Genomic DNA, 26526 nt, shown 5'->3' on the forward strand with positions numbered 1-26526 from the left:
CACATTAAAACCATTAAACTCGAGTGTCGCCCAAATTACTTGCATCCTACAGAATACAAAACTTGTGGATATTTAAAGTGAACTTCAACTGCAAAAATAAGTAAACGCCACAAAATTAAGAACAGGCCAGAGATTAAAAGCGCATTGTTTATTAGAAAAGATACTCAAAATACAGAAACACGTTTCTTGGTCCAGTTTACAGCAAATTTAAACATGGCAAAAATAGGGTTAGTGCCAACACAGACCTATGAACAGAACTACTACAATATATAAAAAAAAAACAAAAAAACAAACACATTTTAAACCGGTTTCAACATTCTTACACACAAAAGAACCAGATAGAGTTTATAAAACATTGTTGGGCTTCACTTCGGTGGACGTCCTGGACACTTACTTGACCAATTTCGATGAAGAGCACGTAACCTATGAAACACAAAAGACAAGTTGCAGTTAAAAAAAAAAAAAGGGATGACTTTTCACAACGCATGCGCCACAGAGTAGCATCCACTTCAAACAGCAAGCAGCTAATGTCATTATAAAGAGAGCGAAGAGCACGTGTTCCAGTGATTGAGGATAGAACCAGCCGATGGGAGCACGCTGGCACCGAAGACATTGCACTGGCTCTAATATTCCTCCGTACATACACACAAGGGTACAACAAACCCGAGCATGCCAAGAGGGAGGACTGCGTTCAAAACGATATTCAGAAAGAAAGCTTTCATCTCAAGTTACCCGCTCGAGACAAATTACACGTCATAAAACACTTTTATACGCTCGAGGTATACAACAAAAATAAACACATACCATTTCACACGCTTCCCGAGCTGCCGATTGGAGAGAGAGAGAATCATGGCCGCTCGCGTCCTTTTATACCCGCGGGGGCGTGCCTGTGAACTGACGTCGTCGCTTCAAGGAGGCATCCAATCATCTTGCGCCTTCAAGTAATTGGGGCGGGGCAACACGAGCAAACAACGCTGTAGTCCAGTAGAGCGCGCGTGGCTTCTCAGCGCACAATCTTGAGTGTATTTAAGTGTTAGAAATTCAAATATTTCAATTATAAAATTATTTGTAAAAAAAATATTAGTTTTTTTTAACAGTTCGTCAAGTGAAAGAGTCTACATCGTGTCCAGTTTGTTTTATTATCCACTAGTAAGCAGTTATTTTAAATCAATGGAGACCCGGTTTCACGACATTGTATCTTTTAAACTCCTAAATGCACAAAGATATAACTATTTACATTTACTAAGAGACGAAAACGGCGATTAGTGACATACAAAATCCAACAATCACTTTGAAATGATTTTAAAAATGGATCTATCCACAAACAATAGTAATTGGTCCATCCTGAACAGCGGTGAGTAAAGTAACGGCTATCACGTGACAAAGCGCTGATCCGCTGGCTTTACTGGAGCGCATACAACAAAAACACCACTATAGCGTACTTTTTCTTACACTGTACAACAATAATTACTATTTTTGCATTATTGTAAGGGATAGGTTTAGGGTTGGGGTAGGTGTAGATGTTAATAAAACGCAATCGAATAGGTAGAACATTAAATTTATTGTTTTAGTTCCGGTTTTTGCTGCATCCCGAGCCACACCCAGCACGCGGCCGCGGAGGGCAAAGTTCACATGGAGGAAAGATGGCGGCTTCCAGTGGCAGGTACTGTACCGCTCACACAGGGTAAGAGGATTATGCGTAAATAAAATCAAAGACTCGGACATTTGAAAAGCTCATGTTTGGTGTCTCTTTGTGAAGTGTGAGGTATTATCTTTCAGGCTGGTGCCGCTGATTGTGTTGCTGTGTGTGAGCGCTCAAGCGGTGGACCGCAGCAGCTTCAAAACATGCGAGCAGAGCGCCTTCTGCAAGAGAGTGCGATCACTCCACTGGACATAACTGAGTATCCTGGAGGAATGAACACGAAACAGAGGCTGTCTGAACATGTATGTGCGCTGTCATGTGATATGAGTGCTGCTCGGGATCAACCATGGTTTTATTATAGCTAAGTGAAGTAAAACCATAGTTCATTTATGGTTACAGTGCTTTAGCCATAATTACCTGTCACTGTTATTGGCATATGTGTTGATATTTTTCATTAAATGCATAACATTTTTTTTTCAGTGCATACTTAAAATAAAATAAAAAATCATTTTTTTTTTAGTGTATAATTAAAATTAAGTTGTAAAATAGGATTTAAAATAGTAAACTAGTTTGCATTTAAGTGTTTATTTATTATTGCTTGTAATTAAAATAAAATAAAAATTCTTTATGTGTGTTAGTGGATCATCAATGAAAACAACAAGGTCAAAGACTACACAAAAACAGACATCTGCGTTACAGTTGCTTCAAAACAAACGTGATCCATCTTAAAGCTGGCTGCTCTTCGTTAAAGTGGACAATTCTTATTGTATAATCAAATATTGCAGTGTTTATTATAAATGATTTATCCGTGCACATCATTTTATAAAGCATGCATCCTCATAATCTTTAATCAAAGATTGGTCTGGGGATCAAGATCCAATTCTAAAACAATCCTCGATCTACATTTTTATGCTTCTAAATTAGTTAATACGAATTTATTTGTGCATTTTTATTAAATTGCTTATGTATTTATAAGTACTTCGCAAGATGATTACACGTTCAATAAATTAAAACAAGTGTATGTAAAGAATTAACTAACTAAATATATCTTTAAAACATAGTAAATATAAAATAATAAAGGGGAAGAAGAAACAGTTACAGGAAAAAGCGAAATGTGCTTTAAGAACTGATTGAGAATCACTGAAGTGAGAACGACCGATGCATCTAAGAACTGAATTTTCTCCCACGTCCAAACTATTTGTTAGAAATGAATTTAATGGCAAACATATTTCCAGAACCAAAAGGTGTCTGGTCAGAGGTGTGAGAGAACTGAGACTCTTGTGTTTGTGAGTCAGGTGCTTTGCCGTTTTAAAAGAGAATGAGCCTTAGACCCTAGTGCCATGATGATATCTTAAAGCTGGAATACACTACAGAGGAAAACTGAGCATCGCACTTTAAATCGTTCCAAACACAGCAGAAATGTGCACCTTGTTGCTAGGAGACGCGTACTTTAACATACATGCATAACGTTTGCTGCAATGAAAATTAGATTTATTTTACATATTGATATGGACAATATGCACAAAATAAACTTAATTATTCTGTGAAACAAACAGATTTACGCTTTAGCAAATTTGATTCTGTAATCCTATTATAGTGTATTTCACAAATAAATAAGAGGTTAAAAGATGAAGTAAACACTGTAGCCAGCAGGCCCTGACATTCTTAGTGCCCTCAAAATAAAAGTCTTGTCATTGTCAAAATAAAATCTGCTTCCAAAACGTTTTAACGTATAACGATAATTCAAACAGGGTTCGTACAAGGTGCTTGAAGTGCTTGAATTTGACTTTTAGAAATTTAAGTTCTGGAAAAACCCTTGAAAACAGACATATTTTTGAGAAGGTACTTGAAAAGTACTTGGATGTTTAAAGGGCAGTATATATGAAATAAGCATTATTTTTTTCCCTCGCTGAAACAATCTTTTTAAGCAAAAATAACGATGCAGTGCGTGTGATATAAATACACAGCCGTTCACCCGGCTTTCAGCAACACACGAGATCTCGCGATATTACTCCTTGAGGTGAAAAGCGGTCTCACGATATTAGTATAAGTTGTGTTTGTGGTAAAACTTTTGATAGTGCTTGCATTATATAGTCCGGTCTTTTATTGCATGTGCTGTTCGTTTGGGTTTTATTTGGGAACGCGTATAAAGTCTGACATGTTTTGTGTTGCACTGTTATCTTTTACAAGCTTGGAGCACATCTCTATCTCAGCAGCTCGGGACACAAACTCTTCCTCTGCATATGCTGTGAGTTTGTGTTGCTTAACATTCATCAGGGAAAACAGTGCATGTTATCTCACTAGATTTGTAACGTAAATCGTTTATAAACCTATGCCAACACAGGAGAATTCATCAACATATTTCTAAGTTTGCGATTTGTTCTACATCGCGATTTCAAAATAAAAGAGTTTGCAGGTGGCCAAATATTAAAATTACATGGATTTAAACGTCATTGAATCATCACGCTGTAAAGTGAAGTATGGTCAGGCCGTTGGCGCCCTCTGTAGGTATTTGTTATAATACATAATTAACTTGAGTTTATGTTCATATTTTGAGTAGGCATATTACATTATGTAGGTCTGTTTTATCAAGGTTATTCAATAAAACCATGTAATTACTTGGTTTTGATACTATATTTGAACTAATTATTATTGCCTCATCGTTAGTTTGTATATAAATAGTCATACTAAAGCCTGTTTTTCACTTTGGTCTATTTGTATTGCAAAAAAAAAAAAAACAGATTACTCAATTGTTAAAATAATCAGTAGATTACTTGATTACCAAACAATTATTAGTTACAGCCCTAGATTAGTTAAAATATTTCAAAATACAATTGCATTGTTTTGATTTGTGTGATTAAAAGACAAATATTTTTTCATTTAAAAAAAAAATATATTAATAGTATTAAAATATTGTCTTATTCTAGTGAACCAAGTATCTGTATATCTCGTGAGCTAAGCATATTGTCACACACTAGTGTTGATAAGTGGTGATATAGCTCATCATTTCCCAAGTGTACGATACAGCTTTCATTCTTCAGGTCAATCATATTCATGAAAAAAATAATATTTGAATAAGGAAAGCGCTAACTTTGCCATAACATCCTTTCACAAGTTAAAGTTGCCACAGTCATTGCATGCTTTTGTGCTGCACTTTATTTGTGCCATTTAGTTTTATTAGTTTATTAGAATTTGAAAGATAATAACAAAATAGTTTGATAAGTGAGATCTCTGATTTTAGTCCTTGAAAACCAAAAAACTAGAGCTTGAAAAGTCCTTGAATTTCATTTTGCAGTTTCTGTACGAACCCTGTTTAAAAATGCCAGATATTGTCCTCTATACAAGCCAACCATTTTAAATCCACTAAAAGCTACTTGTTTTTCCTTTTTTTGTAATGTGTGTTCAAGGGGCGGTCACACTAGACTTTGAGCGTGCGAAATTTTTTCGGTCTCCCCTCAGTTATCACAACATGGATTAATGTGCTTGTACTGTGCCTTTTGCGACGGCGTCAAAAGCGTTTTATTATGCTTTACTCTCTGTCGGTCTCTCTCTCTATATAAATACATACACACTAAGCAATAAAAAATTATAAAATGTGTCCTCATTCAAATGTACCATCTGTTCCTGTTTCCATTGACACTGCAAACCATGCAGTTTTTTTTTTTTTTTTTAATAATCTTTTAAAGATGTATTATGTAAAATAGGATGCTGCGCTATGGCTAAAATTAGCGCTTCCTTAATTTTTGAATTTCTGTACAGAGAGGTCACGCAGTGACGTATCGATTTTTTAATGGTCCCACGTCTTCACGTGATGCGAATTCGCAGGTCAGAGTTCACCAAACTTGAACTTTGGAACGCAGCGAAATGCGAAATTTTTCGCATGAGCTTGCGTTTCCGGTCTGACGCATTTGCATGCGTATGAATGGAAGTCAATGGAACGAAAAGTGCAGTGTGACCACCCCTTCAGTCACACTTAAGTTTGGGAACCAGTACTCACTATTAACTATGACTTTACCCTCAATAAACTCCTATATTGCTGCTTATTAATAGTTAGTAAAGTAGTTGTTAATTTTAGGTATGGGTTGGACTAATGGATCTATAATACGGTCATGCAGAATAAGACATAAATATGTGCTTTATAAGAACTAATAAACGGATGATGTTAATAATATGCATGCTAATAAGCAACTATTTAATAGTGAGAATGGGTCCCTAAACTAAGGTTTTACAGAGTTTTCTTATCTGACTACCATTCTGCATATTATAATTTCTTCTCTTGTCATCATTACATAAACGCTGTTCTCTTCACACATGAACAGCTGAGGGTCTGGGGTCTGTCTTCAGGCTCTCTGTGGTGGCTCAGGGTGAGAATAGTCTGGTGTTGTCTCTGGGTGGCAGAGATCAGCGGCTGGTCGTAAGTGCTCAGCCATTCCGGCTGGACATCGTGGAGCGTCCTCAGGTGATCGTGTCACTCGACTCCCGCGGCCTGCTGGCCTTCGAGCACCTACGAGCACGCAAGGACACGTGAGTCCAGCAGCAAAATGATAGATTTGTTTCTTACAAACGCAGCTTTTGTCTTCTCCAGATGTTAACTGATGGACTGGAGTGGTGTGGATTACTTGTGGATTATTGTGATGTTTTTATCAGCTGTTTGGACTCTCATTCTGACGGCACCCATTCACTGCAGAGCATCCATTGCTGAGACACTGATGCAATGCTGCATTTTTACAAATCTGATGAAGAAACAATCTCATCTGCATCTTGGATGGCCTGAGGTAGATTTCAGCAAGTTTTCACTTTTGAGTGAACTGTTCCTTTAATCATCATAGGAGAACTATTCAAATGCAGACGTGAATTCAAATCTAGACTGAATTTTGATGCTGGTCCAGGGTGATTATTGCTGGCTAGTGCTGGTTATGCTGTTAGCCATGCTGCCCACCAACCAAAATCTAAACTGAATGTTGATTAAAGTTAAAAGAAGAACCATTTTAGGAAACAATGTGTGACAACAGCTGATCATTTCTTAGTTTTTTAGCACTCTCATGCTGGCACAAACTCACATAAACCGTATTGTTTCACTGAACTATTGTTGTGGTGTTTTTCTTAGTGGATCAGACCCGTTTCGGCTGTACAACTTTGATGTTTTCCAGTATGAGCTACACAACTGATCTCACAGCACTGACCGCACCATGGGCGTCTTCTGGCTCAGTGCAGCAGAGACATGGGTGGACATCAGCTCAAATACTGCAGGAAAGGTGAGAGTGCGCAACCTGCCCTTTAATTGTTTTTGGTAAGTTTTCAGTTGGTTTTGGTTCAGATTAAGGAAGCACAATATACCGGAGAGCATTGCAGTATTGTCCGATGTTAACATTAGTTTGAGCAAGTGTATCAGTTTGGTATTATTGTACAGAGTGGTATTATTGATGTCTTTATCATGCTGGGACCAAAACCTGCAGAGTCTTCACTCGGTATGCCTCACTTACAGGTACACCAACAAAACCAGTCTTAAGTCTCTGGGGTATATTTGTAGCATTAGCCAAAAATACATTGTACGGGTCAAAATTATCGGTTTTTCTTTTATGCCAAAAATCATTAGAATATTATGTAAAGATCATGTTCCATGAAGATATTTTGTAAATTTCCTACTGAAAATATATCAAAAGTAATATGCATTGCTAAGAACTTCATTTGAACAACTTTAAAGACGATTTTCTCAATATTTTAAATTTTTTGCACCCTCAGATTCCAGATTTTCAAATAGTTGCATCTCATCCAAATATTGTCCGATCCTAACAAACCATACATCAATGGAATTTTTTATTCAGCTTTCAGATGATGTATAAATCTCAATTTTGAAAAATTGACACTAAAGACTAAAGGTTTTGCGGTCCAGGGTCACATATGACAATTCAAATACATTTTTGGCATAATATTGCCCTCTGCCTTTAGATTTCAAATCTCATTCACGCTTTTTCATATTCAGTTTGAAGACACAAATACAAATCCTGGAATACTTGTTTTCCTGTTCATGCATTTGGGTCCATAAGAGAGATAAATAAGCCTGTCTAATAATTGCATAGTGTCAGTGATGTAGTGGTTCCTTGGTATACTCTTAATTTACGCCCCCATCCCAACAAAGGACATAACATAACCCTCTCTCCGAAGGCACTCAGTTGTTTCCTCCTCTCACGGCGCTGGGATATCATCAGTGCCGCTGGCACTATAATGATCAGGAGGACGTAAAGACTGTCGATCAGGGCTGTGATGAGCATGACATCCTGTATGACTTCATTTGGCTGGACATTGAACATGCAGATGGAAAACGCTGCTTCACCTGGGACCCCAGCAAGTTCCCCCAACCTAAAGAAATGCTGCAGGGCCTGATGGAGAAAAGACGCAAGGTGAGTGTTCGTGGGACTGGAATGATCTCGTATATCCAATCAACAATCACTGGATGAAATCAGGTCTCACCCTACATTTGTTTTTTCTTATTTGATAACTGGCTTCACAATGTTTCTCAAAGTCTGTTGCAGCTTCTGTTTCATTCCACCATTAAGCTGTTATACTCACAAGTTGCAAGGAAAGAAATAAATGCAAGTAATAAAATAACGCTTTATTTGACCATTTAAGTGTATACAAATCATCCAGATGTTCAATAAAACGTAGCTAGCAAACCGATATAAATATCTAATAAGTCACCCAGTCCAAAAGTGAAATCATTTCAACTACTGGCTTTAATGAAAATCGAGTGACGTGTTTTTGTCTCTTGAGCTAGTGGCCATTGTAGATCCCCACATTAGGGTGGACAGCGGCTATAAGATACACAATGAGATTCTCTCCAAAAACTTTTATGTCAAGAACAAAGATGGAGGAGACTATGAAGGTATTGTATAATGCATATTACAGTAGTGTTTATTGTTTACAGCGGTAACCGAGGAAACGCTGTATCTGCTGTTCCACGAGCGCCACCTGCTGTTAGAGAATGAATCTGTGTCTCATTCAGAGCTGTTTCGTGCAGATGTGTTATATGCAGTATTAGTTTCATAAAGCTTAAAATCAAACCTTTCTGTTTTTGCGTCAAATTTTGAAATGATACAATCTGATTTAAATCAAAGACTACTCATGATGCATGTATGCAGCATCTTTGTTTGGATTGTGAATAAAATACAGTGGTTACCTTTAATATTAAATGGAAAGAGCACAGACAAAGCCTTAGTTTGTTTATATGAAGAGATTTATTTGATTTGTGTTACTTATTTATTTGATTCGGGGCTTGTTTTAAAATTTCAATTTAGTTTTGTTATTTGAATGTGCAGCATTTTGTCTGAGAAGTAATAAAAGGTCACCTTTTCATTTATAATTTGTTGTAAATGTCATCGTATCGTGAAATCAGTGTCATGAATCGTATCGTGAGTTGAGTGAATCGTCACATCACTACTTGATTACAAAAAAATCGCATTTTAACCCCAAAATAGCAAGGAATAAAAATATTTAATATTAGCAAAATTAAGCATTGAGACTGAGAAGGAAAATGAAGAGCTGGGAAACACCGAAGCTCTTTTTTTTCTTTCTTAACAATACTTTTGTGTCTCCATCAAAAGGCGACCGCTGACGGTCTGGTTGAGCGTTCAGGAGGTGTGGAGAGATCTTTCGTTCTGACCCGAGCATTTTCTGCTGGATCCCAGTGTTACGGTGAGACGTCACACACAAGCGCGGTGTGTTTGTACCGGAGCGCTTGGTGATAAAATCCTCTCTCCGTGGCTCAGGTGCGGTGTGGACGGGAGATAACGCCGCTGAATGGGGTCACCTGAAGATCTCCATCCCCATGTGCTTGAGTCTGGGCTTAGTGGGCGTCTCTTTCTGTGGAGGTGAGCAGTTCCTCTAGTGAACCTTCAGTATACACAGATGAGAAATGATGGAACAAGATTGCACACATTTAAACAACGGCTACCAAAAGTGAACATGTTGAAGTCACTTGTTAATTAACAGCAAACACAGTTTCACTCGATATGTGATTTATTGTTAATTTTATTAATTTAATTTTTTTTCACACAAACTATTATGCAGTTCTAATGCAAATACATATTTATGGAATTAGAAAACAATAAAAAGTATTTATTTCATGAATCTCTATGATATCTTAAATCATTCCCACCAGGACATTTTTTTGTGGCATTTTTGTGTGTTTTTTTTTTTTTTTTTTTTTTTTTCTCTCTTCAGTGGCAACTTCATGTGCCACGGTTGCATTTTAGTGCATAATAATCAAATATACAGAAAGGATGCTTATACTCAGCACAAAATGGTGATACAATTTGGTATTTTTTATAAAAATATATATTTTATAACATTTTTGTCCAGTCATAAATGGCTTAAATGAACTAAAACCAAATTATGGTTGTTGTAAGAGCTTTTTGATGAAACTGTATGTCATTCTATACAAATATCACAAACTACACACAAAAACTTATTGTTATGGGTCAGTCAACAACATTTTTAGTCCGTAAATGAGAATAACTGAATTTTGCATTTTATTTTAAAATACTTATTAGACACATTTTGAATTGTAAGAATATTGCACAATGTTACTGCTTGTTATGTATTTTTGATCAAATAAATGCAGCCTTGATGAGCATAAAAGACTCAAACTTTCCAAATGTTTGACCAGTAGTGTATATTACTCCCAGTTGTCTGCTGGTAACCTATAAGTGCTGCTTTCTGAATGTTTTTCATTTTGTCTCTCGTGCTGTACCTTTGTCTTCCTCTCCCTCAGCTGAAATGCACAATAATGCCCCCCAAAATCAGTGTAAGGGGGAAAAAAATCAGCATATCAGAATGATTTCTGAAGATCATGTGACAATGAAGGCTGGAGTAATGATGCTGAAAATACAGATTTGATCACGGAAATAAATTACATTTTAAAATATATTCAAATAGAAAGCAGTTATTTTAAATACTAAAATTATTTCACAATATTACTGCTTTTTGCTGTATTTTGGATCAAATAAATGCAGGCTTGGTGAGCAGAAGAGACTGATTTAATAAACATTAAAAATCTTACTGCTCAAAAACCTTTTACTGGTAGTGTACATTTAATCATCAATTATAAAAATGCCCCAGAAATCAGTTCCTGTGACCAAATATTGCCCCTTAATGAAAAAATATTAATTTCTGAGCCTGATGACAATCGATTTACACAGTTTTGCTCAAATTAATTTTTAAGCAAACAGTGTTAAGTAGGCATTCATATTATTAATTCTCTTTTTTCAGACCTTTATGGGTGGAGTATCCTAATGATGTCACCACGTTCTCAATTGAGGATGAGTACTTGATTGGTGAGGTTTTAAACAGGAGTTAGAATTAGTCCAAATAAATGTTGCAGCAGAGAAGGCTAACACAGGGTTATTTCTCTTCACAGGGAAGGATCTGCTGGTGCATCCCGTCACTGATGAGGGTGAAACCGCTCTTCCCGCCTATCTGCCTGGGAAAGGAGAGGTAGGATTGTATTTTACTTTTTTTTTTAAGTCTCTCTAAAGTCTCAAACTCTTCCTCTGGCTTGCTCTTGTAGGTCTGGTATGATGTTCACACTTTCCAGAAGCATAATGGGGAGCAGAGCCTCTACATTCCTGTCACCATGAGCTCCGTAAGCCCGGACGTTTCACGTTTTGGCTTTTCCATCGGTTTTTAAAGACTGACTGCAAAACTAGGGGCCAGAACAGACTGTGTTTCTGTTTGTAATGTCATTCAAATATGTTTCAGATGATTTTCACACTTGCCATGACAGGTCAAGTGGATTTTTGCATTCTGAAGTTTTCCTCTGCACTTATTTCAGTGATAGTTTCTATAATTGCTTCCTTCAGCTATATAGACTCAGACCGCTAAATCCCTTCTTTCTGTCCGTCGCGTCTCAGATCCCAGTTTTCCAGCGAGGAGGCTCCGTTATCTGCAGGAAAGACCGAGTTAGGAGATCTTCGTCCTGTATGGAGAACGACCCATACGCTCTCTACGTAGCTCTCAATTCTCAGGTAAATCCGTGTCCTGTTATGTATACAGACGTGTATTCAGCAGTGAAATCCGCTTTTGGTTTGACATTGTACACAGAGAGTGTTTTCATCTGTGTATAGTAAGTGCTTCACGCTGACTGCTGTCTTGTGCTTCAGGGCTCTGCTGAAGGAGAGCTGTACATCGATGACTTCCATACATTCAGCTTTGAAAAAGCAAAGCAGTTTGTGCACAGACATCTGTCTTTCGCCGCCAACACGCTGTCTTCCAGTTCGGTCTGCGCTCTCTTTTTTTATACAGCTGTTAAAAATGTAGGTTGCCGTGCTGTTTCTCAACTTTTGGTCTCTCGTCTCTCGTCTCTCGTCAGAAATCTGGCCCCAGACTCCCAGTTTTCCACTGCCTCTTGGATAGAGAAGATTGTGATCATCAGAGGCAGTCAACCGTCCTCTGCTACTCTGAAAAATGCAGGTCAGTGTCACTGATATATTACAGTGCTTTACTGCTAATATCGTTGGCTTTCTTATGATAAATTGCTGGTGTTTTTCCTGAAGTGTCTATGGGTCAAAGCATCTGCTAATGTCACGCAGTCTGCTTTGGCCTTCTCACAGGCTCCTGTCATGCAGGCTCTATTCTCTAACAACTATTCAAATAACAGGCTTTTTCATGTCCAAGGCCATGCAACCAAAAAAAGAGATGGCGATATCATCAACCAATGCATTTAAATGGTAAAACTTTACTACAGCACACTTGAATAAAAGATTCACCCACAAAAATGAACATTCTGTCATCATTTAGTCTCCTTTAAGTTGTTCCAAACCCGTATGAATTTCTTTCTTCTGCTGAACACAAAAGATATTTAAAAAAATGTCTGTGACCGAATGGTAGCCAATTACTTCCGTAGTATTTTTTTTTTCTCCATACTATGGAAGTTACTGGCCTTGAGGGTGAGTAAATGATGACAGAATTTTCCTTTTTAGGTGAACTGTCCGTTTAAATATGGGTTCATGTACAACAAGGATACTGGTTTGTGCTGTCAACAATGCGCTTTGTGCAGTTATCTATTGGCACCTGAGAGCATTTAGAAACCATACATTTATATAATTGTTATTAAATGGATATACGTTGTTGTTCAGCTTATGCAGCTCATAGTAATAAAAATACATTTCCGTTAGTTTTGTTTTTTTCCCACTTTTTGTACAGTAAACATTTTTGGCCATTGTTGTCCTAAGTGAGAACCACAGCATACAGAGTTATTTTTTTTTCTTTTTTTTTTCTTTTTCAGATGGTACAGAGTCGGCTGTAGAGTTTGAGTTTGACTCTACACTTTCAGTTTTGACTCTGCGTAAGCCAAGGGTCAACACAGCGGCAGACTGGACCACAATCTTGCGGTAACACAAGGACGACATGCAAACAATAGAGAAACTGAACAGCACTTAATTTCACATGACCACACACAAACGTTACAGAATGAGAGACCAAACAGAGAATGGGAACATGCACAGAAAAATCGAGAAATCAAATGTTTTTTTTTTTTTTAAGATGATGTGTGTATCTGTTGAGGCAAATATGAATGCAAAGAGATTATGGGAAGCCATCAGGATATTAAGAGAGATGTCTGATGACATACTGACTTAAACTCTATTGTGGGATTTCACATGACAGGCGCAATTTGTCATTTAAATTAGCAATTTAATAATTGGTTGAAAGTTACAACAAAGAAATAACATACAGGATGTTAGTTTATAGATTGCACAAATTAGATTTTTTTTTTTCCTCAGGTCATGAAGTGTTTTGTCATTAAAAATAAATTTCATTACATATTAATAAATATACTTTAGGACCATTGTTTTTGGCAGAATTTACAGCCAGATTCCCATTTGGATAGGAAGTGTGATTTTTTTTTTTTTTTTTGTGAGACCCTATTACTTGGACTATAAGGAATCATTTCCAAAAACTAAATGGCCAATGAAAAATAAATTACCAACATTTTAGTTGGTAATGTTTCAAAATGGTTTAATAGATATGTGTTACACCTTTCTTTACTAGAGCACAGAAGCCATCAATGATGTATTTAGTAGTGTTTTCTTTGTAAAACTGTGAGAGAATACTGAGGTAGAAACAGGCCTCTGTAAGTGACTATTAGGCTTATTTGCAAGAGACTGATGGATTTGTGCAGCACAAAAACCCTCAGACAAGCAAACAACAACCTTAGGAAGCAAAGCCTGGATGAAAATAAAGTGGCTCAACTGATGTTTGGTGAGTGTTTTATTTCAGTTGATGACATTCTTCTTCTATGTACAAACATCAGAAACACACCACATATATTCGAAAGATAATAACTGTTCAATAACAACATTTTTACAGATTTCCAGATTTTAAAATGTGGTGTGTGTGTGTATATATACTTAAAGCTGCTTCTAAATGTATTTTAAAATAGGTTATGTTAAAGCTGAAGATATTTCTGCTGCACCGAATGGCTTTGGAGATATAATAATTGTTTATCAAGTGGCTCACTCAAACAGAGCAGTGTTTTTAATAGAGCCACAAGGATTATACTTTCTTTATCTAGAAAAGGGTTACTTAGTTGGGTGCACTTTAAGCTGGGATAGTGTTTTAACATAAAACCTAAAACTATAATAGTAATGCTAATAAAAAGACACATTAAGTGTTACCTTCCTGTGGCTGAAATCAGCTCCTTTAGTAACTTAGTAACAATCACCAGGCTGTTACTTCAGATAGTTACGCCATGTGTCTTTCTAGTATCCATGAATGTATCACACAAAAGCCATTCTACTCCAGTCTTAAATGTCACGTGATCTTTCAGAAATCATTTCTAATATGCTTAATTAACAATATAAATGTCTTTACTGTTACTTTTGATCAGTTTAATACACCCTTGCTTAAAAGAAGTATTATTTTCTTACCCCAAACTTATGAATGGTAGTGTATCATGATTTCCACAAAAATACTACGGGGCGAACATTAATAATATTCAGAAAAGTATCTTGAGCAGCAAATCATCATATTAGAATGATTTCTGAAGATCATGTGCCACTGAAGACTGGAGTAATGATGCTGAAAATTCAGCTTTGATCACAGAAATAAATTATATTTTAAAATATATTAAAATATAAAACTTATTTTAAACAGTAATAATATTTCACAATATAACTTTGCTGTATTAATTATGAAATAAACGCAATTTTGGTGAGCAGATGTGACAAAAAAAAAAAAAAAAAAAAAAAAAAAAAAAACACTCAGAAACATAAGAAAACAACCTATCAGATTAAAACGTGGTTAAACATATTGACCAGGCTGGTAATCATCCCATATTTGACCCTTTATGAGCTATAATATCACCTTAACAACATTTGTCCATTTCAGAAATCTACCATCTTTGACGAAGTATCTAATACCTATTGACATTATTATTACTACACTAGATATTAGCATCAGTTGTTGAAAAACCCACATTGTTTGCTACTAACAAAAAAGCATATCATGACAAAAATGTATGAAAAATGTATTTTGTTGGTGAACAATTTTTTTTTTTTTCGAAAGCAGGATGAACATACTGAACAATAATGACCACAAATATGCTAAGCAGCATATAACATACACTAACCATAGATAACAACAAATCTGTTGTTTCAAATCAGTGTTTAATGACATCCTTGGCATCCCTATATCCACTCATTGAGTTGACATCAGCAAAATTTAGCATGGAAAATAAGGCCCATTGCCCATTGTCAATAATATAGCAATGCATGAAGCACAGCTCAGACAGAAAAATGAAGTCATTTTCAAACCAACCATCTTTCTGTTGGTCAACCTGACGAATTTGCATGACCAACTTGAATGAGCAGAATCTATGCGTAAAACCTTTCGTCAGGATTCTGCAAAATTTCACTGAACAGTAGTAAAACTGATATATAAATGTAACTAATAATAATAAGACGACACTGACTGGTCGCTAACGTTTAGTGTAATGTTGTAACCTACAGAAATAGTCACTGAAGGAATCTCTGAACAAAACGTTTTGATGAACAGAATCAACTGTTCAAGTCACTGGGGTAAAAGAAAATCAGTGCCACTAATATGAAGACAACAGATTATTTATAGGTACTAATAGAGGCGTTGATCACCCTCATTCCCTTGACAAAAACCCCATTGGGTTTTTTCCATTGGCTTTTAGATAACTGCTGAGAATAAGCTCTGTGACCCACAAAAGTTTGAGTCTTACACGTTTTGATGGCTGTCAAAAATGAATTTTTATGAATTTTGAAGCCTGAGTATAAAAGACTTTGACGTCAGCACCACTAAGCTTCTGAAAACTCCTTGAGTCTTTATTTAAAACACACTTTTCTTAAAAGTTTAAGTTAGAATGGTTTGCAAGTGTGTGATTATAAACACAATGAGGCTGTAAAATTTACCAATGAGTAGATGAGTTTATATATTTGGTGTGATGTTTAATGTCCTGACAACCTTTGTAGTCCCATGTTAGTAAACTGCCTTTTTCAAGACAAGTAAAAGCTTTTTAAAAAATCACAGGGTGTTTTACTGATGTGTTCTACATTACAGAATAAAACATGAGAAAATCTTGTTTTCACCTCGGAACATATTTCAGACATTTAACCAAAACCCCATTAAAAAAAACCCCACTGGTTTCAGAACAATAGAACCGATGGAAATGCAAACTTGCAAACTCGTTTTTTGTGTTTTTGGCCTACAAAAATCCATCATCCCTGCAGCACTCCCTCAGTCCTGAGAGGAATCGGTCATGGCTCTCAGCAGCATCTCAGAGCTGAAGAAGGTCATGGCATTTACAGGGAATGCTCTCACACTGTTCAGAAGAAGGCCTTTGAAGCAGACCCGCAAGACCCATACAGTGACTACATTTACATGTGCACTAATAATGCGAGTAATGACCAAATCGCAGTAAGATGTTTATATGACACAGTCTTCCCTCCACTTTACATGCAATCTTCATTATTATGATTATTTGCTAAGTGTGGTTCCTTTTGGAAATGGTCTCTCACATTGCGTGAACATGCTTTGGGGAAACTCCGTTTACTCAGAATACTGAAGCCTGATTTGTTGATGTTCGTGTAGCTGCAAAAAAGAAAAATGGTATGTCAACCTGCCAAAATGGGTGGGTCCGACTGCATATATAAGCTCTGAGTGCCATTTCATTAGAATCCTTCTCCTTTAGCTCGAAGATCATCTCCTCGCTGGCGAACACAAAGAGCAAATTTTCATGCCTATTAGAGCAAATATCTGGGATGTTTGTTACAAAATGTCTTATTATGAGTGTGGCTTGTGCAGGGCATCCCTGCATGCCTCGGATGAGCACAGTGAGTGCGTTGTTTGCCTGGGAGGCAGTGCTCATGGAGACAGATTGCTGTCATTGCGAGAGCATGATTCTCACCTCGCTTCACTCACAGACTGCTTTCTTTCATGATGGTGGTCACCCATTTCTCCCCTCCCAGGAGCCTCATGGGAAGAAACTGCGGAGTCAGAGGTCTGTGGAGATGGGTTGCTGATGGCTCCATGTCATTGACAGCCTCTGATGCAGAGAATTGGTCATGCTCCACAGAGGCTCCCTCCCGCCAAGAGAATTCAGTGGTGTATGGCCCAGTATGGACAGCGAGCTCATACGCATCCTCACAAAGGCCTTTGAATAGCTTGGCTTGGAGTGGTTGGCCCCAGAAGAGCCCGCCCACAGCCATATGGATAAATGGTTCTTGCCAAGGTGCCAACAGTGAGCCCCCCGCCAGAGACCTGCACCATTCTTCCCAAAAATTTCACAACGAACTTAATTTGTCAAATGCTTCATTGCAGCTCAGAAGTCATCACAAACTATGTGCCACTTCCTGCACAAGTTCTCCAGCTCCGACAGTGCCCTCAGACTGGCAAGTGGTACCTCTTGCTCAAGCGCCAGGGCATCCACCCCAAAGTGATGTTGGACCCTGAGCAGCAGAAGCTGTCCTGATCTCTCAGGGAAGAAGAGGAGAAAGCGAAGTCCTGCTGAGGCCAGACCTCCCTCCAAGAAGTCTCATGCTTGCCTTAAAACACACCGTTCAGTTCTGGGCGATGGAGGCTCTGTTTCCACTGCCAATATTTGGCCCATCCCACTTACTTTGCAAGTGCCCAAGCAAACAACCGCTGTGATAGCGGATCACATAACAAAAAAGAGCACTTCTCTTTGCAATGAAACGAATGTCAGCCCCCTACCCCTGTGCAGCGATCTGCCATTCGAGAAACTCAGACCCCTTGCTGCCCAGCTCCAGGCTTTGGAAGCTATCCCGGCTGTGTGAAACGGTTCCCCGAGTTGATACAACTGCTGTCAGCAGCTCCTTGGCCAATCCCGCTAAGGAAGGACCTCCTCCCCCAAGTGAGAGGGACCACATAGGAAAAATGTTTTGCTCAGTGGTTGCTTTTTCTAAGCTCAAGAGATTCTCATATATCTCTCAGTTTAGTATCAACAGCATTTCAGATGTTTCTCCTAAAATTCCTTAGGAGAAATGGAAGTAGACACAACTGAGACATGAGAAATATTTGAGAAAATAAAAGTCAAAACAGAGAATGTGGTGGAAGAAACACAGAATATCTCTTTATTGTCTTGCTACAATCTCTATCAAGGCTCCATTATAGGAATATTGTATTGCTCAGTGGTTGCTCTTTCTAACCTCAGGAGACGTAGTTGTGATTCTCATATATTTCTCATTTTAGTCTCAACAGTGTCTCAGATGTTTCTCCTAAAAATCCTTAGGAGAAATAATAGACACAACTGAGACATGAGGAAGTTCTGAAAGAAAGGGATCCAAAATGACAATGGGAGAGAAACGTGTGAGATCTCTTTATTGTCTTGCTGTAATCTCTTGCAAGACTCCATTATAAAAATGTTTTACTGCTCAGAGGTTGCTGTTGCTTCTTTTATTGCAATGGGGTTTTTCACCTTTAATGGTCAGGGCAGTAGGAGTAGAGACAGGAAACAATTGGACAGGTGAGAACTGAACAGGAGAAGGAAATTTGGTTTGGTTGGGGTTAAAACCCATGTTGTCTGAGGTGCAGTTTTGCTTCATGTTGATGTGTTGCCCACAAGGTTATGGCTCTGACAGAGGTTACTGTATGCTCAGGATACTAAGGGGTGATTCTCTTATATGTCTCATTGAGATATCAGCTTTGTCTTAAGATGTCTTCAGTTTTATTTTAGGAGAAACAAACTTTTACTAATATTGTAAATAATAACTTTTTGTAATATTGTAAATAAAATCATTTAAATAGCATTAAACATTTCAGAATATCAAGGGTTACTAGTTTAAATGTTAAAATTTATCTTCAGTGTCCAGCATTGTATACACTACATTTTCCAAACACGCTAGAAAGGAATTATAAGTGCAAGATGTTTAGTATAAGAGCAATACCTTTTTTTGAAACAAATGTAACACTAGTGTACCAGTGTTTTTTTTTTTTTTTTTTTTTTTTTGCTTTGTTTAGTAATAAAATTTTGTCTTGTACAGCCCATTTGTGCATGTAAATACAGTTATGGTTTCCTCTTTTAAATCACTGTGCAATAAAACACTGTCTACATTAAACAACTTCAAATATGACAATGCATGTATTGTCTTTGATTTAAATGGTGTAGATGAATGACGTTGAAGCTAACCAGAGGGAAGAAAAATAAAATAAAAAAAAGAGATCTCTTTACTGTTTCAAATATTTCTCCTAGACAGAAATGAGGTTACCTTAAGATTGAATGGAAACTTTTGCTTGAGTCTCCTGCTTCTCAAACTTGTCTCCTGAGACAAAAATATTAACTCTAACAATCTCAAAATGGTCTCCTTTAAAGCTTTAGAAGAGGTCTCAACAACGTTACACACTGTGCTTGTTGAGATCTCTTCTAAAACTTTAAAGGAGACAGATATGAGAGATCCAGAGTCTCTAGCTAAGGAGAAAAATCTGAGCACAGTGTTTGATGTTGTTGAGATCTCTTTTAAAGATTTAAAGGAGACCACTGTGAGACCACCAGAGTCTCTAGCTAAAGAGAAATATCAGAGCACAGTGTGTGATTTTGTTGTGATCTCTTCTGAAGCTTTCAAGTAGACAGATGTGAGAGATCCAGAGTCTTTAGACTAGGAGAAATCTGAGCACAGTGTGTGATGTTGTTGATATCTCTTTTAAAAGCTATGTGAGAGAACCAGAGTCTTTAGACTAGGAGAAATATCTGAGCACAGTGTGTGATGTTGTTGAGATGTCCTTTAAAGCTTTAAAGGAGACCACTGTGTGAGTTTATGTCTCAGGAGACAAGTTTGAGAAGCAGGAGACTTAAGCAAAAATCTCCATTCCATCATAAAGTAACCTCATTTCTGTCTAGGAGAAATATTTGAGATGTTAAAGAGATCTCACTTTTGATTTTTCTTTCTTATGGGACAGTTTGGCATCCCCAGCCCGAGTTGTGGAGTATTTCCAGCTTCCCGTAAGGGAATTAGGTATAATTAGCATACCATGGGTAACACTTTACAATAGGGTTCATTAGTTAACATTAGTAAACTACTTTAGTTAACATGTACTAAGACTGAACAATACTTCTACAGCATTTATTAATCTAATGTTAATTCCAACATTAATTAATGCATTATTAAAATCAAAAGTTGTGCTCGTTAACATTAGTTAATGCACTGTGAATTAACATGAATTAACAGTGAGCAACTGAATTTTCATAAACATTACAAAAGATTAATTTTGTTATTGGAACAACTGCATTTATCATTGTTAGTTAATATTAACAGTAATCAATTTTTTAATGAAATGTAATATATGTTTATATATATATATATATATATATATATATATATATATATATATATATTATTCCTGTCTTATTAGCATATTATGATCGACAGTGTCGATAAGACAATATTAAGACAACATTTTCATTAGTCTTCTCTTTTTCAGAAGGGGCTTACCATCTGCATTTTTCAGTTTGGGAAGTCCCAGAAAGAAGTGAGGCATTTACCACTTATAAGAAGTCTGTTTTTAAACAGTTAAACACACTTTTGAAGAAAAAAAAATAGATGTGGTTAGTGTGTCAAGGCAGCAGGTTGATATTTTAAGGTGCTTTACTATTTCTTTCAAAATATTGCCATCAATTGCTTTGAAAACAGACATAGTAATTTCTCTCTGAAATTTTGGTTGAATCTGTCTCACCTCTGCACAAGTTGAGGATGTGCTAATCACCTTTGATATTATTGGTCTTCTCAGAAAAGAAGAAAGCAAACTCTTTGCATTTGGTAGCAGAGATCAGCAGCGTCACTGCAGTGTTGTGAACGCACTCACAACAGACCCTGAAGATAAGGCAATGCTGAATAAATTCATAATTTTTGTTATTTTTGGACCAAAGTGTATTTTCGATGCTTCAAAAAATTCTAACGGACCCTCTGATGTCACATGGACTACTTTGATGATGTTTTTATCACCTTTCTGGACATGGACAGTATACCGTACATACATTTTCAATGGAGGGTCAGAAAGCTCTCGGACTAAATCTAAAATATCTTAAACTGTGTTCTGAAGATGAACGGAGGTCTTACGGGTTTGGAACGACATGAAGGTGAGTCATTAATGACATAATTTTCATTTTTGTGTGAACTAACCCTTTAACATACTGTGATGCTGTCTCCCAGCATGACGAGACAAAACCAATAAAACCCATTACAAACGAGGCATTTGTGCATCCAGAGGGGACATAATTACTGATTATAATGACTTATATTGTCTTTTTACATGTTGCATTGAGTATTGAAAAAAAGCCAATCCGGCGATCCACAGCGCGAAGTTGATGTATTTCCTCAGCGACCAGCACGGATCAGCTCTAGGCATGACGAAGTGGATATCATCCTCTTTTGGAAGACCAAACAAAGTAGTTTCCCATTAGCTCCTTTTAGGGGTGAAAGTTAAAGGGTTAAGTTATAATATTTTGCAAATGGCCCAGATTGGGAGCACCGCAGAGAAATTCCGGTGCTATGGCAACTGATTTGAATATATGTGGCATTATTATCAGAAATTAAACCATGTGTCATATTGTCACGGTGTGGTGCGGAAGAGAAGCATGTAAACGCGGAAGATGATGATACAAAGTCTTAAATAATCCACATAGGGGTAATCCATAGGGAGAAGGCAGAAACGCACATACAGATTGACAAATCTGGACAACCAAACACTGAACAGAATTCGTATAAGAGAAACATTAATGAGGGTAATTGGTAAGACACACCTGAACATAATGGTACAATCAACAGGAGACAGAAACTAGGTCACACAGATGTAAGGGAAACAGGTCAATTTAGCTCAAAGGGAATCATTTAAGATTTTAAAGGGAATTTGAACAGAATCACTGTTTCAAGGCTGATCACTGAAACGGCCAGCGATTCACTGAACGAGCCGTTTAACATCAAATCTGCGCTGGATATTAATATCCAAAGTATAGTGAAAACACTATTAATTAGCACAGTAACCAAGATCGGCAGTTTAAGACATTAACTTGTGAGCACAAAACACAAGATACTTCTCTTTTCAATATAAATAAGCCTTTATTAGATAATTCTAAGACATATAAACTAATCTAACACATAAGCACACGCACTCACACATTCACACAAGTTGCAGGAAGATAGAAAGTTAGGAAAGAGTGAGTTTAAGAGGATGAAAATGTGAAATCCCAAGTTTACAGCAATACGTGAAATTGCATAGACATGAACAAACACTAATCACTTAATTAACCCTCGCACTGAGTTTCTCAATGAGGTTAAAATTATATTAGATAACACCAGTACAGATGTGAGTCTGGAGGTTACTTGCGTTGCCTGTTTAACGGGGTTCCCTTTGTTGTCGCTGAAAAGGGGGTTTCACGAAGTTGCTGATTGGCTGGAAGTTCAGTAGTCGTTGAAGTGACGTCTTGGGAAGCCCGTGGTTGGGCGTTGGCTGAAGATGCGGAGTTGTGGGCTGGCTGAAGTTGAACGGGCACTCGAGGTCAGACTCGGAGACACGGCGTTACAAAACTTAACTCAGAACACGAACTCTCAAACGGAAAAGAAAAGAAGTAAAGTTTGACGAGACTAGGTGGTGTTTCTTCTCATCGTGGCTAAGTAGCAGCAGGCGTGCAGGCCGAAGCACGCTGGAACGCGCTCAAAGAACGCTAAAAGTGATGACAAAGCATGACTAAAAGCAGGCTAAAAGCCGGCATGACTGATAGCAAAAGCTCAAAGCTAAAAGCATGACTAAAAGCTTAAACTACAAGCAAAGCTAAAAAAAAAAATTTGATGGTGTCCTGAGTATTTAAACTGGCCTTTTGGCCACACCTCAAATGTTGTCTTGACCAATTAGATATTGTCTTTTCTCAGGGTGTTCCGATGTTTGTCCCACCCATTCATAAATCATATGTTATCTTATCAAGCTCGTGGTCCGAATTTTCCCGCTCTTGCAGGGTATAATTTGGACATGATTCCTATAACAAGACTATGATACATTTGACAAATAACTGATGGTCAGAAACGTTTAAAGCAAGAATATTCGAACACACACATACTAAACATGAATATGATCCCTTAAGCTATTCAAGAGTTATTTAAAAAGACATACACAATAAGTGATTAGAAACATTAAAATCAAATGTGTCGGTTACATAAAATGATATGGAGTTGAGCAATGGACTGATATCCATTTAGAAGTCTTTTTTGAGTTCATTTTGGTGCATATATGCATTGGAAGGCATTCTCTGTGCCATTCTGGGGAGAAAGGATATGTCCTGTGAAGACCAGAGGGTGTTAACAGGTCTCCTTAGGAATTTCAGTCTGGTTTTGCTAGGTGGGGGGAAGTCAATCCAACGATCTTGTTTACTCTCATGGCTTTACATGTGAGGGTCAGACTGTCCATCTCTTCGATTACTTGCCCCAAATTAGACAATCTCTTCTTCGAATTGAAATTGTCAATAATTGTTCTAATGGTGTTAATGTTGAAAGCTGTTCTCTGAAAGAGTTGGTCGGTTATCAGACTGTGGTGCTGGGAGTTGATTTACAACATCCTGCCTTTCTGTGGAATTCGGCTCATGTTTCAACCAGGCTCCCGATCGAATCTTTAATTTGTCTGGTTCACGCTACACAGAGTACATGGGGAATAAAAACAGTTCAGGGGTGTGACAGATCGCCCCCCTCCAGGAAGGCACAACCTCGCACTGGAGATGGAAGAAGACGGAGGGATGGCCAAGGGCAGACAGGAAAACCATACAGGTGGAGTTTTGGGCAAAGAATGGAGTCCCTGGAGGAGGATGACCAACAGAATCCATAGAGGTGACGATGGAGGAAGGAGCCAGTAAGACGACAGAAGGGAGCTGGAGCAGGAGGAGGAGGCAGGTGGGACCCAGGCCACAGCCATGATGGCGGCCCACAGTGGAGCCGATGGAGGGAGGAGCCATGGTGGAGGAAGGGCCGACGACTCCAGGGGGCCGACGACTCAAGGGGGCCCACCTACGGTGGCGGAGCAGGTGGAGGAGGAGCCCGAGGCAGAGATGGAGAGCTGATGAGCCAGGGAGACACTGAGGATCCGGAGGGCCAAGGCGGAGCAGATGGCGCTGGCGACTGAGGCGGAGGCGGGGATCCGGAAGGCCACAGTGGAGCCGGAGCAACAGAGTACTGAGGTTGGGCCGGAGGGCAGGAGGAGCCTGGCAGAGCCAGAGTGATGGAGGGAAGAGGTGGAGCCGGAGGAGTGGAGTTCCAAGGCGGTGGATGGTCAACGACAGACCAAGGCGGAGTCAGAGGGACGAGGGGGCCCGGCGGAGCTGGTGGACTGACAGGCCATGGTGGAGAGGAGGGAGCTAGGAGCCATGGTGGAGCCGCTGGGTTGAAGGGCTGAGGCGGAGTCTGGGACTCAGAGGCTGGAGGCGAAGACAAGGGATGCAGCCACGACGCTGATGGAGAGTGGCAGACCTGCGGCGAATCCAGCACACAGATGGTGGGCTGAGAGGGTGCCAGGACACAGCGGTGGTGGAGCTGAAGCGGTAGGGATGATAGGAGGAGGCAGGAGAGGGAGGGTGGGAAATCCAGGCATGTAAATAGTTCAGGGTAGCTAGAGAACTGAGATGAAGGAAGAAGCAGAACAGGCATGTCTGCATCTATATCCATATTAATAAGATCCTCATTACTGTCCATAGAGTGCTGCTCACACTCAGCCATGATGCAGTGGGCGGAGCTTCCCTCCGCGCTCTTGCTGTTCATAGCGTTCTCCACCATGGTGAGTTCTGTTTCTGGCTCTTGCACCTGGTCTGATGGGTCAGGCTTAAGCTCTGAGGCGATCCTCAGCTCTGTCACTCTCCACAGCGATGGCTCGTCGGTCGCAGTGGGCTCTGACTTAGGCTACGAGCAGCGAGGAAATGGTGAGCTTGGCTCTGGGTCCAGAGTGGGGCTGGTGTCGTCTGAGGTGTTCACATTCAGAGGCGATCCACAGGACACCAGCACCCACTCCACAAAGGAGGCAAAATTCCCCGGAGGACCATCTCCGGACAACATCGCTCTGCACTCGTCGTTCGGGCTGGTCTTTTAGAAAGTGCAGAGGCAGTAGTCCGGGTAGTGGGTATGGTTAGCGATTTCCACACATAGTCTCGTATGATGCTCGAGGGAAAGGCTCCTCTGATCCAGGAGGAGGAGGAAGATGGCAGGATCAAACATGACGAAAAGAATAACTTACAAAACAGAAAATAAAACGAGGGGAACATGCCACTTTAATTTTTAGGGTCCGGTCTTCTGTCACAGTGTGGTGCGGGAGAGAAGCATGTAAATGAGGAAGATGATGATGATGATGATGATACAAAGTCTTTGATAATCCACATAGGGGTAATCCATTGGGAGAAGGCAGAAACACACGTACACATCGACGAGACCAGACAACCAAACACTGAACAGAATGCAACTTATAAGGGGAACATTAATGAGGGTAATTGACAAGACACACCTGAACATAATGGTACAATCAACAGGAGACAGAAACTAGGTCACACAGAGCACATGGGGAATAAAAACAGTTCAGGTTTGTGACACATATACAATGGAAATAATATTTCACATTTTTGAATGCGTTGTGGTGTGCCAGCCACCCAATAATAGCAAAAAGCTTTGTGCTTAATATAAAACTGTGATGGCTCGTAAAAGAGGAGGAGGCAAATGCAGGCGATCAGAAGAAGTTTATTGATAATAGAGTCCAGTATGTAGGCAATGGTGAGAGAAGGTCTACGGTGGCGTGAGAAGTGCTGATGGTGAAGTCGGTGGTGAATGTGAAGGCGGTCGATGGATGAAAACCAGGAACAGACCGGAACACTCACACGAAGACGACAACACGAACACAATCCAGAACACGAACACGGGAGACAGTAATCCAACTGGGAAGCTGAGACATGAATGAGAATCTGACAACAGACAGAGAGATGAGTGAGTTTATGTAGCTGAGTGGAGATGAGGATCAGCTGGAGCGAAACAATCAACACACAGGTGACAACAATCAACCAAACGAGCACATGGAGACTACGTGAGTACAAAAAACCAAACACAAAACATGACACGGAGGAACCAATGGATTTCCTACCGTGACAGTACCCCCTCCCCTAGGATGTCACCTGACGTTCCCAGCCTGCTTTACCTGTAGATTGTAATCATCAATAAGGCGGTGATCCAGTATGTCCCGAGCAGGAACCCACCTTCTCTCCTCCGGACCGTAACCTTCCCAAATCCACCAAGTACTGAAATCCGCGTCCCCTCCGTCTAGAGTCCAGAATACGATTAACCAAATATGTGGTTTCCCCATTAACGATACGAGGCGGGGGGGGAACCGGGGCAGGC

The 26526-nt window shown here is 38.9% G+C and overlaps 1 protein-coding gene, 1 long non-coding RNA gene and 1 other non-coding gene across 3 annotated transcripts; 1 reads left to right on the top strand and 2 right to left on the bottom strand.

Moving 5' to 3' along the window:
- Positions 1 to 133: 133 nt before the first annotated feature.
- Positions 134 to 894, bottom strand: LOC109066756. Its single transcript, XR_002013709.2, has 2 exons — positions 805 to 894; positions 134 to 423 (listed from the first exon to the last, which is right to left on the bottom strand). It is a non-coding gene; the product is annotated as an uncharacterized LOC109066756 (long non-coding RNA).
- LOC122145211 lies at positions 554 to 684 on the bottom strand. Its single transcript, XR_006160163.1, has one exon. It is a non-coding gene; the product is annotated as a small nucleolar RNA SNORA57 (small nucleolar RNA).
- Positions 895 to 1064: 170 nt separating the features above from the next.
- LOC109066740 (neutral alpha-glucosidase AB-like) lies at positions 1065 to 13892 on the top strand. The gene is made up of 17 exons (XM_042757122.1): positions 1065 to 1354; positions 1572 to 1684; positions 1760 to 1944; positions 5962 to 6166; positions 6330 to 6417; positions 6750 to 6897; positions 7808 to 8043; positions 8414 to 8525; positions 9244 to 9334; positions 9409 to 9510; positions 10910 to 10974; positions 11058 to 11134; positions 11208 to 11282; positions 11551 to 11664; positions 11800 to 11912; positions 12009 to 12109; positions 12924 to 13892. The coding sequence occupies exons 10-17, from the start codon at positions 9440 to 9442 to the stop codon at positions 13031 to 13033; spliced, it is 726 nt and encodes a 241-aa protein (XP_042613056.1). The 5' UTR covers positions 1065 to 1354; positions 1572 to 1684; positions 1760 to 1944; positions 5962 to 6166; positions 6330 to 6417; positions 6750 to 6897; positions 7808 to 8043; positions 8414 to 8525; positions 9244 to 9334; positions 9409 to 9439; the 3' UTR covers positions 13034 to 13892.
- Positions 13893 to 26526: the final 12634 nt, after the last annotated feature.

Source organism: Cyprinus carpio, chromosome A5, assembly GCF_018340385.1.
Source record: "Cyprinus carpio isolate SPL01 chromosome A5, ASM1834038v1, whole genome shotgun sequence".
NCBI lineage: Eukaryota > Metazoa > Chordata > Actinopteri > Cypriniformes > Cyprinidae > Cyprinus > Cyprinus carpio.

What these genes read in the sequence shown, in the direction of transcription:
- LOC109066740 (XM_042757122.1), top strand. Translation starts at nt 9,440, where the DNA reads ATGGGGTCACCTGAAGATCTCCATCCCCATGTGCTTGAGTCTGGGCTT. An exon ending in GGGCGTCTCTTTCTGTGGAG is followed by an intron (nt 9,511 to 10,909) that starts GTGAGCAGTTCC and finishes CTCTTTTTTCAG; the next exon opens with ACCTTTATGGGTGGAGTATC. An exon ending in TGAGGATGAGTACTTGATTG is followed by an intron (nt 10,975 to 11,057) that starts GTGAGGTTTTAA and finishes TTCTCTTCACAG; the next exon opens with GGAAGGATCTGCTGGTGCAT.